The sequence below is a fragment of the Brachionichthys hirsutus genome, unplaced genomic scaffold, assembly GCF_040956055.1.
Source record: "Brachionichthys hirsutus isolate HB-005 unplaced genomic scaffold, CSIRO-AGI_Bhir_v1 contig_1416, whole genome shotgun sequence".
NCBI classification, from domain to species: domain Eukaryota; kingdom Metazoa; phylum Chordata; class Actinopteri; order Lophiiformes; family Brachionichthyidae; genus Brachionichthys; species Brachionichthys hirsutus.
The window spans coordinates 43,496-62,211 of NW_027180454.1; the positions used below are offsets into that span (position 1 = coordinate 43,496).

Sequence of the window (18,716 nt, forward strand, 5' to 3'; positions counted from 1 at the left end):
CATTTCTGGTCATCTATTCCCAAATTTCGATCGCTGCCTCAGAGGCGTTCACTTACATAACAACAGAGATTATTGGTGTTGAATTCAAAAAGGATGTGCCAGTATGCATAGCATACTCTGGTTCTTCTAAAACAAAGCGGGGAATACAAGTAAAACAAATTTACATTGCTTTTATAAAACACTACAAACAACCAGAAACTGTAAAAAAAAAAAACACTGATTGAAATGTACAGCATAATCCTCCAAAGTAGCATAAGCAGAATATCATCTTTTCTATCTACTTTTGACTTTTTCACTACCTATCTGGACTTGGTGTGCTGTATTACCGGTATTCTCCATACTTATGGTCTTAAATGTGTAAAACCCGAAAATGATGCTGACCTTTAAATCCTCAGGAAAACCTCAACTGTTGAAATTCAGAGTAAACATCTGCATCGCCTGAACCGACTTTCCTGGATCCTCAGGGAGACATTCATTCTCTGTTAGGAACAGACAGGACTCCAGGTCTTGTGCAAGTGAAAGCCTAACCTGACAAATCACAACCTGTACTTCGATGATGCAAAGTAATGTGGGTGGGGGGGATTTCACGCAAGAAAAAGAGTAGTTTGAATTATTTAATCTGTTATGGACTCTGTCCATTTGAAGTTGGCACCACATTGGTCCTAAAAGTTTGTGTACCATTGCTTTTTTATTTTGATGGAAGAAAATAGCATTGCAATAGTAGCACAATGTGATTATACAATATAATGAGCATCTTTGTGTCGTTGACGTCTCGCCACTCTGGCTCAAGCTTAAACAAAGGTAGTGAGTATGTTTCTTTTACTGATCGTAACTTCTATCTATTGATATCAATGATCCAAAGAATACAGGAGTCACTCTCCAAAGCTTCCATGCATACAAACCATGGCCTTTAAACATAATTGTAAATGGAATGACATCATTGCACCTAATATGATTACGTGGGTTAAAATCAGTGGCCTTGATGTCACAACTTATTCTCTACTTAGAAAAAAAGCCATTAGATAAACAAGTAGAAATCCAATTTCATTGTATTTGAATATCATGTAATATGTCCAGTCAACAATACACATCCCACTTTGCTCGGATCCGTATAAGTGACCCTTGACTCGAGTTGAAGGTTCTGCGCTTAGATGGCAGGTCAGATTTCTGCAACGTGTGAGTTTAGTGATACAACGTGTAATGAATTATACACTGCTAATCTTGCAAATTCTACAGGCGTATCCAAATCTCTCACACATCGCTATCTCATCTCAAACCGCGCAATCATAATCTCATTTCTTTTAAACTGGGGGGTGAGCCCTGCAGCTTAGGCCGGACATGCTCTGGATAACTGCTGAGAAACAACACATAGAAATTCACCCCAAACCCTGTATCGGACCAATCTGAATCACTTGTCTGTACATACTGTAGGCCTACGACATGCTTGCTGTGCAGTCTATGTTGTCCGATCACAGATGGATAACATTGTTAGAAACTACCATGGATATATAATTAATGCTGCGTAGGAGAGGAAATCAATACATCACAGATATCTTAGCTGAAGTGGTGCAGAATTTTAAAAAAAAACAATTTAAGCAATGCTTTTTCTTTTTATTACTCATGCATGTAACTTCCATGTGTTTCTGAATCAAACTTCCAACTGAAACTCACCAAAGTCCCTGCATTGTGAATGTATACAGTATAGTGTAATAACAGTGAAACATGTGTGCACGTGTGTGTGTGTGTGTGTCAGAGAGAGTGCATGTGTTTGTGTCTATGTAGTACTTATGCTCACATTACAAGCCGCCATTATTCAATTCCATTTGTATGTTAAAATCAGATTGGGCTACCTGGACATTTGAAATGTTTTTGACAGGCATCGTTAGCATCACAAACAACAACAAATAAGTTCACATTCATGAGACAACTCATGGTATTCAAACTGGCATGAACTCACCACAGACGGATGCATGGCAGCGCACTGCGGGGGCCACACGGAGACAGACAAACATTCACGCACACTCTCACACACTACGGACAATTTGGAGTAGCCAATTGACCAAAATTGCATGTTTTTGGAGGTGGGAGGAAGTCGGAGAACCAGGAGAGAACCCGCGCAGACACGGGGAGAACACACAGATAGGATGAATATCCATAAAGCCATTTGAATTCTGATCCAACTTTTTTGATTCACAAATTGTGACGTGTCCAATCTGGAACCAAGTCTGAAAGTGAGTCAAGTCTGATTTATACAGATTGAATTTTTTGTGTCAACGTTACCCTGAGAAAATCTGATTTATATCACATTCAGGTATTTTAACCCTTGGGCCTGGTGATGTGAACACAGCCTTTGTGTAACTGAATTCTTCCATCCTTCCTCTAAGGCGATTCTGTCCTGCGTTCGGTTTGCATTGAGCAGAAGGAGATGCTACTTTCCTTCTCAAAGGTGCTGAAGTTATGAAGTTGATGGAGTGAGCGGTTCTTTCATTTTTCTCGGATACTCAGATGAAGTTGATATTCGCAGAAGGTCCTGTAGCAAGTTTGACCTTGGGCTTCCTGTGACCTTCTCCGTCTACTTCTTTTACAGATGCAGTAAATGCATTCCTCACATTCTCTGGGTCTGGGTGATGCGGTTCCGACCACGCTGTTAGCTCATTGGGGATCTCATTTTATTTACTAAACTTTGTACACAACCCCCCCCCAACCCAGTCGCTCGGTTTAACTTGTAGTATATCGGTTATAAACATTAATGAAAGTGACACTTTAAAAATTGTGTAGCCACATTATCCAAAGTAGTTTTATGACAAGTAAAGGAAATAAGATTGATATTTTTATATAGTCATCACATGATTAATTACTTGCTTTCTTCTCACTAGTATCTTGCACTTACCGCATGTATTATTTACACAGGAAGAATAATATGTCCAAATACACAGTATTTGTCGAAGTAAAATATAAACTTCCTTGCAGGTTGATGCTCCATTTTGTACAATATACATATATGCTGTACAGTAAATACATTTTAAAACTACAAAAACTTTTAGATATACATTATTTATTTTTACCATTTTGTAATTTAGACACAATACTGTAGCTTCAATATTGCCAGACTTACTGGAAGTGCCTATATTAGTAATTCTGTATTATATGGTGAATATATTTGAAGATCATTAGAAGTTGTCACGAACTGAACCATGTGGATGTTGTAATGTGAATACATTGAATTACAAAACTATTAATAATGTGGTATCCCTGTGTCTGTCTCTTGCTCATTTTTCAAATGACTTCTCTACATTATGAGAGCTGCCAAAGATCTGATTAGATCAAAATCTCCAAATTAATATTTGAGAAGGTAACAATGAGTCAATCTGTTTGGCTGTTTATGGCGACAAAACAACTAACTTTCATTTAATATCATGTGTGACTTTATCAAACTCTATAGATTAGATTAAATTAAAATGTGTTATCAGCACAAGTACAGTACAAAAAAAGAAGTTTGACCAGAGCACAAATAAACAGCATTCTAATTTACAAAAACACATACAATACACATACGCATTAACCACCTGGAATGGGCTAGGAATGCTGAAGCCCTTTATAAGACAGGCCACAGCCACCTCTATTTCCTAAGGAGGCTCAGGTCCTTCAACATCAGCCGGACGATGCTGAGGATCTTTTAGGAGTCTGTCGTTTCTACCGCCATCCTGTTTGCTGTAATGTGCTGGGGCAGCAGACTGAGGGTTGCAGATCCAAACAGACTCAACAAACTAATCCGTAAGGCAGGTGATGTGGGGGATGAAACTGGACCCCCCCCCCCCCCCCCCCGCATCAGCTACTGGCGGGAGGAGCACACGGACAAACAGGTAGACCACCCCCCTCAAAAACTGAATAGAAGGGCGTTTTTTTCCTGTGTCAATTAAAAAACAGGATGCATCATTGTAACCTTCTATGATATTTCTATCACTGCTCTATGTGCACAGTCTTAATTTCTTATTTCTACGTTGTGTGAGTGGAGTACTCTTGTAAGCAGATGTTCCCTTCTGGGATCAATAAAAGTATTCTGATGAAACAAGGCAATGCAAATAGTTTTAGATAATGTAGGGAAATATTACATGGAATTACACTGCACTTGAGTGAGGTGAAGTATTACAAGGCTAACAGGTACATGAGGCTTCCTTTGAAGGCTAGGTTTAGAGAATATTATGTACAATATATTATGAACGATGAAGATTACCATATAAGCATTAATGACCATTCACTACATCATCATTAATTAGCATTTAAGCAATAAATAACCACAATAAATAGCACAAACATCATGGTGGGATGTTTCCTGAGTGTTGTAAAGCCTCGGGTCATTTTATGACTGTAGCTACAACATGCTTGTGCAGATTTCACAAGAATGTAGAGGCACCTTTACCTCCGTTCCTTACATGATCTGCACATACCATAAAGAACATACGGTATATATTATATATGGTAATGCCGAGGCTGCTTTTCTCTGTCGCCGTCTTGACACACTTCAAAGACAAACCAGTTCCTGTCTCCTAGGAAACTAAGCAAATGTCTTAGGACACACGGACAGTTATTGTGTCAGTGTAAATGGCCCTCGTGAAATATATATATATATAAATATATATATATATATATATATATATAACCTACGAAAGGCAGGGCATTTATAATTTGACAGGTTACAGATTCCATAAAGCCATCTCACATGATCTGACTCACACTTTTAAATCAATAGTCCATTTTAAAAGATAAGATATGACCAATTTCTAACATGCAGCACCTGTTCAGGTCAAATCTGAACCCAACAGTCGTTTCACGCTCTTCCTTCCTGATGCTGCTGATGTCCGGTTGCTTAGCCAGCAGCTGCTTGTCAGCCTGGAATCTGGAATCTGGAGACCTTTCGGTGGTATTTCCTGTCGGGATTTGTTGGGATTTGTCGGACACGGCTAATCCGTACTGGGCACAGATGTTCCTGTACACTATTCAGGCCACTTGGCTGTGCCTCTCCAGGTAGACTCTGGCTTCTCTGGCCCTTCTGTTCTCATAGAGAGAATAGAGAATAGAGAATCTTAGGCCCGTAGGCAATTCTGCATCTCACACTGGCTTCTCAGCAGACTCTTTTAACCTACCCATGACGCCTAAAAGAGAGGTGTGTGGATGCTCATTACCAGTCCACCTGCTTTGTGTAGACCAGCTATTCCCATGGCAACAGAGATACTTGAGAAGTCAGGTCTGACCACCCAATGTGCAGTCAGCTCAACAAGGGAAGAATGACCTTATCTAATGACAAATCTGCATCATGTGCTGAAAATTTAAGGTGAAGTCACACTCCTTTCTTTCTCTTTCTTTTTTTCTTTCTTTCTGCCTTTCGTTCTTCCTTTCTTCCTTCATTTCTTTCTTTTTCTTTTTTCTTTCTTTCTGCCTTTCGTTCTTCCTTTCTTCCTTCATTTCTTTCTTTCTTTCTTTCTTTCTTTCTTTCTTTCTTTGCTGTGAATCGCCCACTTAGCTTCCTTTTTAAAATGTTTGATGATCAGCATCTGGATTATTTCAAATAACTGAACTGGTCGTGGCTGATAATTCCAGACACTGGAGCGTGAAATTCAATTTCCCCTTTCATGAGTAAAGAAAGACACAATGCAGTCGTTTGTGAGCTGCAGCAGTGAAGAGCGACACATCTCTATCAGCATTCATATTTTCTGGCTCACATGTCCCTTGAGCAAGACAGAGATCTTGACACATCAAAGCCATCCTTAAATCATAAATGATGCCTCCATCACATGCGCTGGAGGAGGGATCGTTTATGCGTGCACGTGGTTAAAAGAAAATACTGTGAAAGCCACATTGCATTAATCTGAATCTAACACGCTGAGAGGTTTTCATTAACAATCACAGATTCACAGTGCAGTGTGAACGCACACCGAAAAGGTGGGATTGTCCCCGGTGAGGAGTTTTCTTTTGCGCGCATCACGTGTGTTTCACGGAGATCAGTATCCCACCCTGTTTCGGGAAACACAGTGTTCTCTCCGTTGCCGAGGGGCGCGTTGTTCCAGATCGAGCAGGTGATTTACGCAGAAAGGTTGTTCTATTCTATAACTATTCCTTTGTAGCCCATGCCCCGGGGTTAAAGTAAGAATTCGGAGACGACGCAAAGAGGAAATTGTCGGGAGCTTCGGGTTGGGTAAGTAGTCGGATTTGTTGTTATCGTTAGAATGTTTAGTCTGCGACATTTGAAGGCTCGACTTGAATGAAGTTGCGTATTTCCACCTATATGGATCTGTTCGTGGGAGCGCGCTGATGTCACCGAACACCTTCTGCGGGCGCGCGGTTCACAGTATAAAAGGCACTTTGTGAAATTCAGAGAGCGCTTTTTTGTGGCGCAGAGATGACCCGATCGCTGCGTCCAAAGTCATCTGACCCTCACAGAAGTTTCTTGATTGCTGTAAAAAAAAAAAAAAAAAAAAAAAAAGCTTGATTAGCCGCCAGTCACTTTTAAAACAATACATTTTCTGGAAATGTGGGGAATGTTACCAGGAACAGATGATTACATTTTGGTGATGATCCCAGAAGAGATCCTGGATTCTGGAACACTTTGAAATGTGTACTAACATTGCAGTGAATGGCACGTCTCTATCTCACCACCGAATTTCATCCGGATCAGATCCAGAATGGAGTCAGGAAAAAATATAAAATCTTAACATTGAAAGATACCAAGAACAATTTAGAACAATTTGGTGTGGATCCAGATCACCATGTGAATGGTGAAAATCTAATTAGAGACTGCATCATGTGTTGATCCTATCATCATGTCTTCAAGAAACTGTAAGTACTCTGTAACATTCTGTGTGGTCGGCATGCAGTTTATTACACTTGAACACTATAGTCAGATGAGAAGTATTTGGTTTCTCAAAATAATCTTTCCTTTATGAAAGACCCAACTTTATTCTCTTCGGTAGATTTGGAATGTGTTGTCATGTCTGAATCCGAAACCTTACCACAGCCCACTAACTATATGCTGAGTAATAGCCCTCCCAAGATAAACACTTCAAAAGAAGCTGACAAAACATAATAAACAGTGAAATACTTATGGGCCACAATTTAGACGATTGTTAAGAAAAGTGAAGTCAGTGTTGTCATGGCAAGATGACATGAGACAAATTCTGCAACTATAATTGCTAGGGCTTGTTTTATGTGTGAAAAAGAAATGCTGTGGTCGTCATTGCTTTGCTCCATTAAGAAAAGATGAGCATGAAAGCCTTCTTTTCATGCATTTCTTCTTGCACAATTCAAAGCTGTATGTGGTTTGGCGCTTGGAGGAGGGATCCATGCAGAGTTGTCCTATCAAATAATAGGCTGTCTGGCTTTGAAGCAATTTCAAAGCCACGGGTCTTTGTGTTGGTCTGATTTTATCCGTTGTGCTAATTTCCCAGACATATTACAAGCATATCTAAAAAAATATAAATGTAATACTGCAGATAAATGGAGAGGCAGTACAAAAAAACACACCTGTTACAATTGACTAAACCCTCTCCTCCTCACCTCACTTATTGGAATCACACCCTCACCTGTAAGATGAATGCCAGAGAGGCTTTAGGTGCATGCAGGTGTTGGTCTTTTGTGCAAGTGTCCACCAGCATGGTTACAGCCAAAGGTCACTGTGCAGGTTTATCGCTGAAAGAGATGTTGTAGATGTTTAAGGATGCTTTGTGAATACCATATTTTGGATTATAAAAAACTGCTAGTGTTGCAATGAAACCACATTAAATGTAGGCCATCAGAGAAAGGGAAAATATGGACATGTCTTTATCCTTCCCTCCAGTGTTTTGGAAAGCGTGTGTTATGTATCCTTACGATTTTTCAAGAACATGGTAAACTGATTCTGATAGTAAACCTAATAAGGTTATCACGACGCTCTGTCTTCAAGGATTACAATTTGTTATTTCTTTTTATTTAGCTAAATTGGTTTCACACATTTGTGAACATTCATTCTTTCCAGCAGGTGAGAACAAATACACACCTTCCCAATCATCTGCAGAGGAACCACGTTTCATGTGAGGCACCGTCTGAAGGTGAGATGAAGATGGACAGCGCAGCCAAAGTCAGCTGGGGTCTCGACAACAGTCTGTCCTCCTCCCCCCCGGCAAAGAACTCCTGCCACCGCAATCTGAAGGTACTGGACTTTAAAGGGTTAGAAAACTGAGAGAAGCAGAATCAATGGCCAGAGGAAGATCTATTAATGTTTCATACTGGTGGACCATATGGCTTCATCATCCATAATTTACTAATTTATATAACGTATAATAAAAAAAAAATCATCTGGTTTCCTTTTCAATAAATGTTATGTTTTTGTTCAATTTTTAAGAAGCTGCTTCCCTGCTTATGTTTCAAGTATTAAACTGTCCCGTCAGGGGTCGCCACAGCAAATCAACCTTCTCCACTTCACCCTGTCCTTTGCGTCGTCCTCCCCAACCACAGCCACTCTCATGTCCTCCATCACTAAGTCCATGCATCTTCTCCTGGGTCGACCTCGAGGCCTGTTCCCTGGCAGTTCCTTCCTCAACATCCTTCTAAAAACATTTGATCTTTTTAGAGGGGAGCGCAATAGCAGTGAAGCTGGGTGCTGCAGCCATTTTACGCCACACCCAGAATGCCTTGTGAGGTTTAAAGAAGTGATATCAAAGCTGAATATTTTATTGAAAGAATAATAATAATGCATTGGTCTTATATAGCACTTTTCAAGGCACCCAAAGATGCTTTACATTGTGCATTATTCATTCACTCCATACTTGATGGTGGTGAAGCTACTATTGAAGCCACAGCTGCCCTGGGGTAGATACAGCTGCCCCGGGGCAGACTGACAGGAGCGAGGCTGCCAATTTGCACCATCGGCCCTCCTGACACTGACATTCACTCGCTCACACAGGCAATATTGGTGAAGTGTTTTGCACAAGGACACGACAACAGTGGGCACATGTGCTGGAGCCAGGAATCGAACCGCCAACCTCTCGATCGCTAACATCTGGATCATAAGACTACCCGCTCTTAAATGTGTCTGTTTCCATAAGGTATAACATATATTTAAATGCAGTTGCTGCTTCAAAAGCTCAGCAAATGACAAACTGTTTCATTGATTTTGCTAAGGGGTGCCCAAACATTTGCATAACACTGTATCACATCCCAATCCCCCAACGCCCCCCCCCCCCCCCCCCCCCCCCACACACACACACACACACAGAATGTGATGTTTGCTGATTGGCTGCTGTGGAGGCTTGCCTGGCACATCTCATCTACTTATTGGTTGGGTCTAAAATAAATAAATCTCCCATCGCTGCCTGCTTTTTTACCTCCGCCAAGGAGGTAAAAAAGGATTATGCAAACAAATCCGTTTGTTACCAGGATTATGAAAAAAGCTGCTAGAGGGATCTTGTTGGAAAACAAATCTGAATATGGGTCTTGGTCTAAGTTAGATCCCATTAAATTATGAGAGCGATCCAGATACCAGTCTAGATACAAAATCCTTATTTTCCCCTTTACTTACGTATAATGGAGGCTTTTTCAAGAAATCATATCTTGTAAAATACGTATGCAATTGACTCATAAAGGGGTCCGATATGCACTATCATAAAAAATAACTTCTGGATCCGATCCAGAATGAGGTCAGGAAAACTGTTTTTTCTTTTATTTAAAAATAAAATAAAAATACATTCAGCATCTCAGAACCACCAAATTGAACATTGTCTGATTTCTCTCCCTGTATCTCTGTAGATGTTCCTGGCAGCCTTATCATTTGCATATTTTGCCAAGGCTCTTTCTGGCAGCTACATGAAGAGCACAATTACACAACTGGAGAGGCGGTTTGACATTCCCAGTTATCTGATCGGCATCATAGATGGGAGCTTTGAAATAGGTGAGTCTCTTATTTCAGTTTGTCCATATGTCTCTGTTTTCTGGCTACTCATGCATACCTTTTGATGCATTTAAATGCTAATTCATGTCGGCATGGCACCAAACCGGACACTATATGCATGCACTGTATGCGTCCCCTTTGATGCTTAAATAGCCACTTGTGGGTGAAATATCCTTTGAAACTGCACCATCTCGGCACGGAATGGGGGTTTTACTAATGACTGGGAGCGCAGTATGACAGATATACAATAGAGTCTGTGTGAGCCACTGATGTATAAATGTATGTCATAGAGCATTTTGTGAAAACACATTTTTTGGTCCACAAAATCCATTTTCCCCCCCAATCTCTCTCTCTCTCTCTCCTCTGTTCATCACAACTCTGCAGGGAATTTGCTGGTGATTGCTTTTGTGAGCTATTTTGGTGCTAAACTCCACCGACCCAAGATCATAGCAATCGGATGTATATTGATGTCTTTTGGGACTTTTTTGATGGCCATGCCTCATTTCATGATTGGACGGTAGGCTCAGTTTCATATGTGGATGTGTGGATGAAACATACTGTATATGAATCCGTTTTAGATCTTCAACCCCGTAAAACATAATATACCGGTAATGACGATATCTCTTGCAACTTGAACTACTACTGTAAGTGTCCGTCTATGACGCATGACGTGTCACGTGACTGGGGCGACGCTGCAAGCCCCGGAACATGTATGGAACCGCGTATAAAGCCGGAAGAGTTCCGCCGGCGGGGGCGTGACGAACAGCTGGTCTCTGCAAACGCCGAGACAGGGACATGGTGCGCTAATAACCTGACGCCAAAGAAGAGCGCCAAACGATATTTTACGAGTTTGCACCCTTGGTATGCAGAGCGAGGTATGTCCGATACAATATGCTGTACCCTGCAATCTGACCGTTATGTTGAAAGGCAGTATGCACTGACGAGTGGTTATGTTTTTTGTTTGATCACTTAGTTTCACGGTGTTTGAAGGTGCTTGAAGGTGCTTGAATAAAGTACGCAAAGCAACTACACCCGTTGGTGACTCTCTGCACTTATTTCGACGCCGGGGGCTGCAACAACTACTCTGTCTGTCTGTGTGTATTTACGAGTATCTAACGATACCTGACGCTTTCTCCCTTCCCTTGTTTAACAGTCACATTGGTATTTTGTACGCAGCTACAAGATCGAAACGTCGGTCAGATTGTCCCTGAATTCGACCGGTAACCTCCCTCCGTGTCCAGAAAGCTCAACTGAGTCCACCAGGGTGGGTGACAGAGCCTCCACAATTCCCTCTGAAGGTGAATGCTTTGCGTAATAGATACATAAAAGCATGCCTTTTTTTTCTCCTTTATATCTGATTTTGAGTCTTTAAATTTGACATTCTCATCTCGTCTGTCGCTTGTTGTGCTGCAGGCTGTGAGCGAGAATCCAGCGTTTCAATGTGGATCTACGTGTTGCTGGGGAATGTCCTGCGTGGCATCGGAGAAACCCCCGTACAGCCTCTGGGAATATCCTACATTGATGATTTTGCACAATCAGAGAATGCCGCCCTCTATATTGGTACTGTAATGTGTCTTTCACTCATTGTCACCGATTACGACTAATACGATGAAGGTTCCTGTTTTTAATGTAATCAGAAGTGTCCAGATTGACAGCTAGACATACGGAACTGATCCCGCAGCCTCTTGATCATTTATGCAGGATGGAAATATGGAGTCTGTATTGGGAAGAATTTGCTTTATTTTCCATCCTAGGATGTGTCCAAACCATATCGGTTATTGGCCCTGTCTTTGGGTACCTGCTGGGGTCACTGTGTGCCAAGATCTATGTTGACATTGGCTATGTGGACATGGGTGAGTGAGCTGTCACCTGATTAAAATTGTTTTTTGCAGCCGTTTTTTTTTATTCATACTTCAGAAACACAGTCAAAATCTGACTTGGAAGAGATTCATTCAGAAATTCACAATTCATTTCAGGTTTATAAGATATACCCACACACAGGAGCAAAATTGTTGTCAGGGTAAAATCTGTGGCGAGTTATGACTAAAGCCATTTTGCCTTCCCAATAAATAATTCTAACAAGAAAAGAATAGCCAGTAAAAGCCTGAGCGGTAAAGCGTTTGTGTGCTTTGCACAGAGATGCTGACTATTACCCCTGGAGATGCCCGCTGGGTGGGGGCGTGGTGGCTGGGCTACCTCATCGCTGGAACCTTCACCCTGATGTCTGCTCTTCCGTTCTGGTTCCTTCCTAAATCCCTGCCCATGCCCGTGGATAAACACGATAGCAGCTGCACCCCAGAGCAAACCAGGTTTATCAAAGATTCCCCAACCTTGGAGCACAAGTTTAGACCGGAAGAACCAGCTAATTTATATCAGATGGCCAAAGGTAGGATGACACTGGCATTCAGCTCGCGTTTGTACCACAACTACAAGCCAGTGGTTCGTCTCATGAATTTAAATTGTCTTCGCTTCTTGTGGGGACAAATTTTGTCTTGCTTTGTGGTCTAGTATTCAACAATGGATCCTTTTTTTTAATAAACACAAGAAAATCACAAATGCAGATGTGGTGGAACTCAACAGTAATGTTTATAGTATTGGTCTTGAACTTTTCTGTACAGAATTCATACCCACATTGAAGAATCTCCTGGGAAATCCTGTGTACATCATTTACTTATGTGTGACCGTCATTCAGTTCAACTCCCTCATCGGGATGGTGACCTACAAACCCAAATACATTGAGCAGCACTACGGCCAGTCGGCATCAAAAGCCAATCTTCTAATGGGTGAGCAGAGCATTTCAATTATTCACAATGTTTTCTTTGTTTGGGTGGTTTCTGCCTCTTCCGGGGGGGGAGGGGGGTTCTTTGCAAACGTGTTTGCGAGCTCGTTCCAAAACCAGCGTTGCCTCACTGAAAGGAAAGTGTTTAAGAATACAAAGTGATGAGAACTCAAAGTGTTTCGTGCCTTTGATGAATATTTTATGCTTCATCTCCCGTTTCCCATGTGAAGATGCGGCTTCAAAAGATAACCAGTGACCAACATCGGCTAACAAAAGCACACAGTATAATAATGAGACCAATTTTTAGGTCACCCTGTTGGAGTTGGACACAGTGTAAATAAGCATCGCTTGTTGAATAGACATAACTGACAGTGCAGAGGGGGGGGGGCTTTAACGATGGGAAATAATGCAGTATGTATCCTTTCAGCCTTCAAAAGTCATTTTCATCTTTGATGAGCTTCACTTGACATGAAATATGAATGAGAGTGTTCTTAGTTTGGGCTCTTACATGGGCTGTGCTGCTGCCTGATGCCTCTTTGTGTTGTTTCTCGTTTTTTCGACTCCTTTGAAAATCTTTTGTGCTGTGCGGTTTGGCTAGGCATGATCAACATCCCAGCTGTGGCCCTTGGGATGTTCTCTGGGGGAGTTGTCATGAAAAAGTACAAGCTGTGTATCATGGGAGCAGCGAAATTTGCCTTCGGGACGTCCCTGCTGGGCTACTTCCTGTCACTTTTTTTCTTCGCCATGGGCTGTGAAAATTCCAAGTTGGCAGGCATCACAGTTTCATATCCCGGGTACGAGGATAGATTTAAATCATTAAACGTAACACTTCTTAGAATTCCTTTTGTGTTTGCCTCCTTTGTCGCTATAGCTTCATATTTAATGCACATTATATGTTTGATTCACTTTTTGTCATTAATATATGCATTTTCTTCTTTCTTGTTGTCAAATGCAGCGTGGAAGGCTCATCCAATCAGGAGCCGGCTCTCTTTTCTGACTGTAATTCGGAGTGCTCGTGCTCCAGAAGGGAGTGGGATCCAGTTTGTGGCGTGAACGGGATCACCTACATGTCTCCATGCTGGGCTGGATGTGGGTCCGCTACTGGCTCTGGCAGAAATACGGTCAAACACACACACACAGAGCAGCGAATGGCATGTTGGTTGTGTCCTGCTGTGTTGTCTGTCATTGGTTAAAATGAGTGTTTTCTACTTTGCTAGGTGTTTGACAATTGCAGTTGTGTAGCGCTGAGTGGGACCCAACCAGGCAACCGGACAGCCACGCTGGGACAGTGTCCACGCAGAGACAGCTGTGACAGAGTCTTCCCTTACTTCCTTGCTCTGTCCGTTGTTAGCTCGTTCATCATCTCTCTTGGGGGAACGCCTGGCTTTATGCTGCTTGTCAGGTCCGGATGAAAGTCCCGCCCCCTCACCAGCTATGCTGCATTAAAGCAACTGCGCATTTTGATGTGACGTCCTCCAGTGGAAAGCTTGTGCATCATTGTCTTTCTTTAAAGGTTTGTAAGGTTCACAAGGTGAATAACTTCAACACCTCTGCCTTTTGTCCGTAGGTGCATTAGCCCTGAGCTAAAATCCCTGGCTTTAGGAATCCACACGTTGGCCACTCGCACTCTCGGTGAGAATCGTCATGATGTACATGACTTTTTGTCAGTGTGAATGTTGAGTTGATATTTAGATTGTTTTGGAGCAGAACCCTTACCAATGCTTACTATATGTTTTTGGAAACTGTTGTGCCGTAAATAACAACAACAAAAATAATAACCCCATTTTATGCTATTTCATGAAAGTGTAAATGATAGATATCTAAACTTTGAGGAACCCATAACTAAGTTTGTGTCGTAACAATTTGTTTTAAATTATGTGACAGCTGGAATACCTGCCCCGATATACTTTGGAGCCCTAATTGACACGACATGCCTCAAATGGGGATACAAGATGTGTGGAGGAAGAGGAGCGTGTAGAATATATGACACCTCAGCTTACAGGTAAGGACCTCCACCGTGAGGAGCTGGAGGAGGTGAAGAAGTATTTCAGACTAGACTGTGACTCTGTAGCGCTTTCTTCATCATTGTGAGAAAAAAACTTTTTAAGGGTTAAAGGCGTTTGAGTGGTTTTACTTAATTTGACATCAAGTAGATCGACGTCATCATGGCACCATCACCACGAAGTTAGCATATACTATACATTGGCCAATGGCCTCAAAGGCATAGATGGGGGTTGATTGATGATGAAGCTGGAGTTGTGACGACCGTTGGAGCCACTTTGACAGCTTTGCCTTCTCTTTATTCCAGGATCGTGTACCTGGGCCTGACATTGGGCTTGAGGACCGTCTCCTTCCTCCTTTGTATTTCAGGCTTTGTTCTTCTCAAAAGACACATTGAGAAGCAACAGAACTATACTCTGACCAATGGCAGCGCAGAGATGGAGACGTTGGGGAAAGAGGAGAGCAGCTCCTCGGACAGCAACCCTGACAGAGAGACTCCTTTATGAGACCCAACGCAGCAGCGTCTTGTCTTTGGACTCGGCTACAAGACAAAATCTGTGGACACTTTTCCCACGTAAAGAATTTGTGTAAATATCTGACAACTGAAACGAGTCATTTTGAAAACACAATGTGCTGGAAAGTAAGCGTTTGTATTTCTGTTTTTTGTTATTGGATAGCCTTTGTAGAAATGCTAATGTAATTGTGCTTTATTTTCTATGTTGGTCTTTGGTTTTTTGATTAAACTTGATAAAACGGGTGCTTTGATTAAGCCTATGGTTAAGTGCCTGAATATAAGGATTAACACCATCATGACACTTCTGTGTCCCTGGGAATGAAAAAGAGACGCATACACTGTTCCTTATTGTGACGCAAGACATTTTACCTCCCAACATGTGATCTTATTTTTTATTTTTTATTTTTCACATACAAACCAAACTGTGACAAAACAAAAATGCAACTTTTTTTTTATGTTTTTTGAAAAACATTTATAAAAGCTTTCATCTATAAATTAAAAGCTTGTAATAACAAATGTGTGACAGAAATTCATTGATTGTTGTCAAATCCACAAATTTGACTTCATGACCATTATTATACATTTGCAATTGTAGAGGCCTCAGAGGAGCAACACAATCACTTAATCTCGAGAATGTTTGCGTGACAATGTGCGGCGCTGTGGTCTGTGGAAAGTCCAAGGAAACTGCTGCACAGCTCAGGTTGTAAGGGATTAAAAGTTAAAAGTGATCAAAGAACTGAGAAAAGTTCCATTAATTTGTACAATTAAAGTTGAGACAACTGAAAGAAACTTTCAAAAACAAAGCATGTTCATATGAGGACAAAATATACTTTTCCTTGTGTTATTTTACATAAATCTTTAATAAAAAAAACAAAAGTATTTATTGAAGATAATCCTAACGTGCTCTGTACTGTCTGTGGAACACAATATTTGGCGTAATGAGAACTGAACCACCACCAGGAAAAAGTTGTTGCTCTGTTTTCCTGTCGTCACTGGTCCTTTTTATCGGCAGCACTCTGAAGATTCTGTGGATTAAAAACAGTCACTCTGGTATTAGGCAGGGATAGAATTAGGCATTGTTTAAATAATTGTGGTCCCAGTACCAAATTAAAGGGATACTGTTACCATTAGCGTAATCAATTGCAGTGATAATTAAATTGATGCAGCCCGGTCTGTTCTCACACTTGCCAGTTTAGACGTATTGAGTTCTGGCGCCCGGCTGTATAACAGAGCAGCAGTATTTTATCGCTGTGTTTGCACGCACATCTAAAAACGTCAGTGTGTACCTGGAGTTGATGGTGTTCCTTCAGCAGCCTGTCGTACTCCTGTGCGAGACCCTTGGCCTGCCTCTTCATGGCCTCCAGTTCAACGCGAGACCTGCTCACAGCTTTACAAACAGTTCCACAGTCTATAAAATCAACGCCTCAGCTCAGCTTCTTTTATCATCCCAGTTCTGGCGAGAAGAGCTTTTCCTAATAATCCTGTGTGAACCAGGCGGTGACGTCTTACCCTCCTCAGCAGCCTTCATATGTTTCGCCAGCTTCTCAGCTTCCAGCTTCAGTTGCTGGTTTTCTGCTGACATGGCTTTTTTTTCATCCAGGAGAGCCTTGGAACATAAACGGCTAAGTCAAAGCATGGAAGACGAATCTTGAAAACGTTTTGAACCAAAACGTTCGATTTTCAGATGTGACACAAAGGTCATCTGACTAAGACTCACTTGTTTTAGCATCAGGTTGTCGTCCTGCTGCTGCTTGGCTATTTTGACACCGTCGTCCATCCGTGCTTGAAGATCTGAACGGTCCTCTAATGTGGCTGCAACCTGGTCGAGCAAGGTGACGACCCGACGCATGATGCTGTGATAAGTGGACGGAGGAGGAGAAGGAGGGGAATGAGAGGGCCCCAGAATAAAAACACTTTTATTCTGAATAAATGCGGACAGAAATTACACTAACAGCCAAAGGAAGAGAGAGAATCCAGATATGTAGAGGTTCCTCTGGGCTCTGAAGAGCTTCATGTGGATGTGGTCGTACACGTTCGGGTTCACCTTAGCATCCTGCATGGGCTCGGGACCCGAGTACTTCTGCACCTCACGGACGGCATCTGCAGGTGATGAAGAAGCGCGCAGAAATGTAACAGATGCTGTCAGTCTGGTCACGCTGCTGTCCAAATGTCTGTCTCCTACAGCAGATAGACTTACCCAGGAAAAGAACGACGAGGACCATGATCATGGTAAAGAAGCACTTGTTCCAGTACGGCGATAACCAGTTCCATATTCTCAAGCTGAAAACCAAACGCCATCTGAAAAGTAGGCGATGAGGCCACTGTGAATGTCTGTCATGATGCAGAATGCAGTCGTTGCACATGGGTGCACTCTGCTGGTGAGCCGCCACATCTTCCTTTTAGAAAGACGCTCCTCCAGAGGACATCATTTTTGAACGGACTCCGAGAACGGGCAGCAGAATTAACTTATGGATGCATTGTGGGATTATTTAACTGCAGTACCTCTTTGCTGATATGAAGGGTATGCACAAGATGAGGTTGACTGCTATCTCTGCATAGAGAAAGAAAGCCACAGCTGTCCACTGCAGAGTCATGGCCGTTCCCTTCCTGAGGGGAACAACCGGTTAATGAGCTCCAAACCGGAAACGATGGAGGCAAACGAATATGCCAAAATAGTCCGATGCATTTATTACATCTTCACAATAGGAACTCATACGCTCTGCTACTCATATACTGAAGTCTGACTTTCACTCACAAAATGTTTTTGTAGGCCCACTACATTAAGCAGGCGATCTAGAGCAAGCTTCCCTGGCCTATTTGCTATTTATAGGCTTTTTACAGTGTATTCTGAGGCTTCAGCGTTTGTATCATCAACCGGTGTTCTCGTTTTATTGAAGAGCAGGAGGTGGCTGATCTAGTTCAAGCAATAAATAGAGTTGTTGGCTTACCAGACTAAGTTGAACGATCAGAGTAATGGAAAAGTCCGGATGAACACACAAATGCTCTCTCTCTCTCACACACACACACACACACACACACACACACATTCACAACAGCTGCTAGTGAGCATCAGAGGAGCTCCTGCCCTAAATAAAACTGTCAGTCAACATGATTGGTTCAGCCCTGCTGAATTTGTGAAAGATCAAACCCTGACCGACCAATCTGACCAAAAAAACAACTTTATTTTTAATCAATTGAATGAATAGTTCAATGAAAAGTGTTTTTTAACGTGTGTTCTTCCCCCCACTGCTGTGTGTCGTGATGAATATGTTGATTTGTGGGTGTGTTTTTGTAGTCTTCTCACATTTCATGCCAAGGTACAAATATAATCATGAAGAAGAACAGTCTGTTAATACGAATAATAATTAATTATTGGTTTCTTTTGTTCTTCCCTGGAATAAAAAATCACACCTAATGCTCTCAGCATCTCATTAGACATGATGAATTTCCACAGACTGGATCCACATTTTTCTGGACAGAACAAGCCCAACAAAGAGCCACAA

General features: G+C 41.8%; 2 protein-coding genes across 3 annotated transcripts; one reads left to right on the forward strand and one right to left on the reverse strand.

The window, feature by feature from the left end:
• Positions 1-9,777: 9,777 nt before the first annotated feature.
• LOC137915018 (solute carrier organic anion transporter family member 1C1-like) lies at positions 9,778-15,584 on the forward strand. The gene is made up of 13 exons (XM_068758499.1): positions 9,778-9,919; positions 10,304-10,436; positions 11,096-11,217; positions 11,333-11,479; positions 11,674-11,772; positions 12,057-12,305; positions 12,538-12,702; positions 13,297-13,492; positions 13,654-13,819; positions 13,916-14,100; positions 14,266-14,330; positions 14,583-14,700; positions 15,007-15,584. The coding sequence occupies exons 1-13, from the start codon at positions 9,778-9,780 to the stop codon at positions 15,203-15,205; spliced, it is 1,986 nt and encodes a 661-aa protein (XP_068614600.1). The 3' UTR covers positions 15,206-15,584.
• Positions 15,585-15,647: 63 nt separating this feature from the next.
• LOC137915024 (B-cell receptor-associated protein 29-like) lies at positions 15,648-18,232 on the reverse strand. 2 transcript variants are annotated; one of them, XM_068758504.1, is made up of 8 exons: positions 18,162-18,232; positions 17,716-17,820; positions 17,411-17,511; positions 17,166-17,313; positions 16,931-17,066; positions 16,723-16,819; positions 16,500-16,600; positions 15,648-16,238 (listed from the first exon to the last, which is right to left on the reverse strand). In XM_068758504.1, the coding sequence occupies exons 2-8, from the start codon at positions 17,805-17,807 to the stop codon at positions 16,203-16,205; spliced, it is 711 nt and encodes a 236-aa protein (XP_068614605.1). In that variant the 5' UTR covers positions 17,808-17,820; positions 18,162-18,232; the 3' UTR covers positions 15,648-16,202. The 2 variants fall into 2 exon arrangements, with proteins under 2 accessions (XP_068614605.1, XP_068614606.1); XM_068758505.1 differs by having other exon boundaries at positions 17,716-17,816; positions 18,162-18,224.
• Between the last annotated feature and the right edge of the window lie 484 nt (positions 18,233-18,716).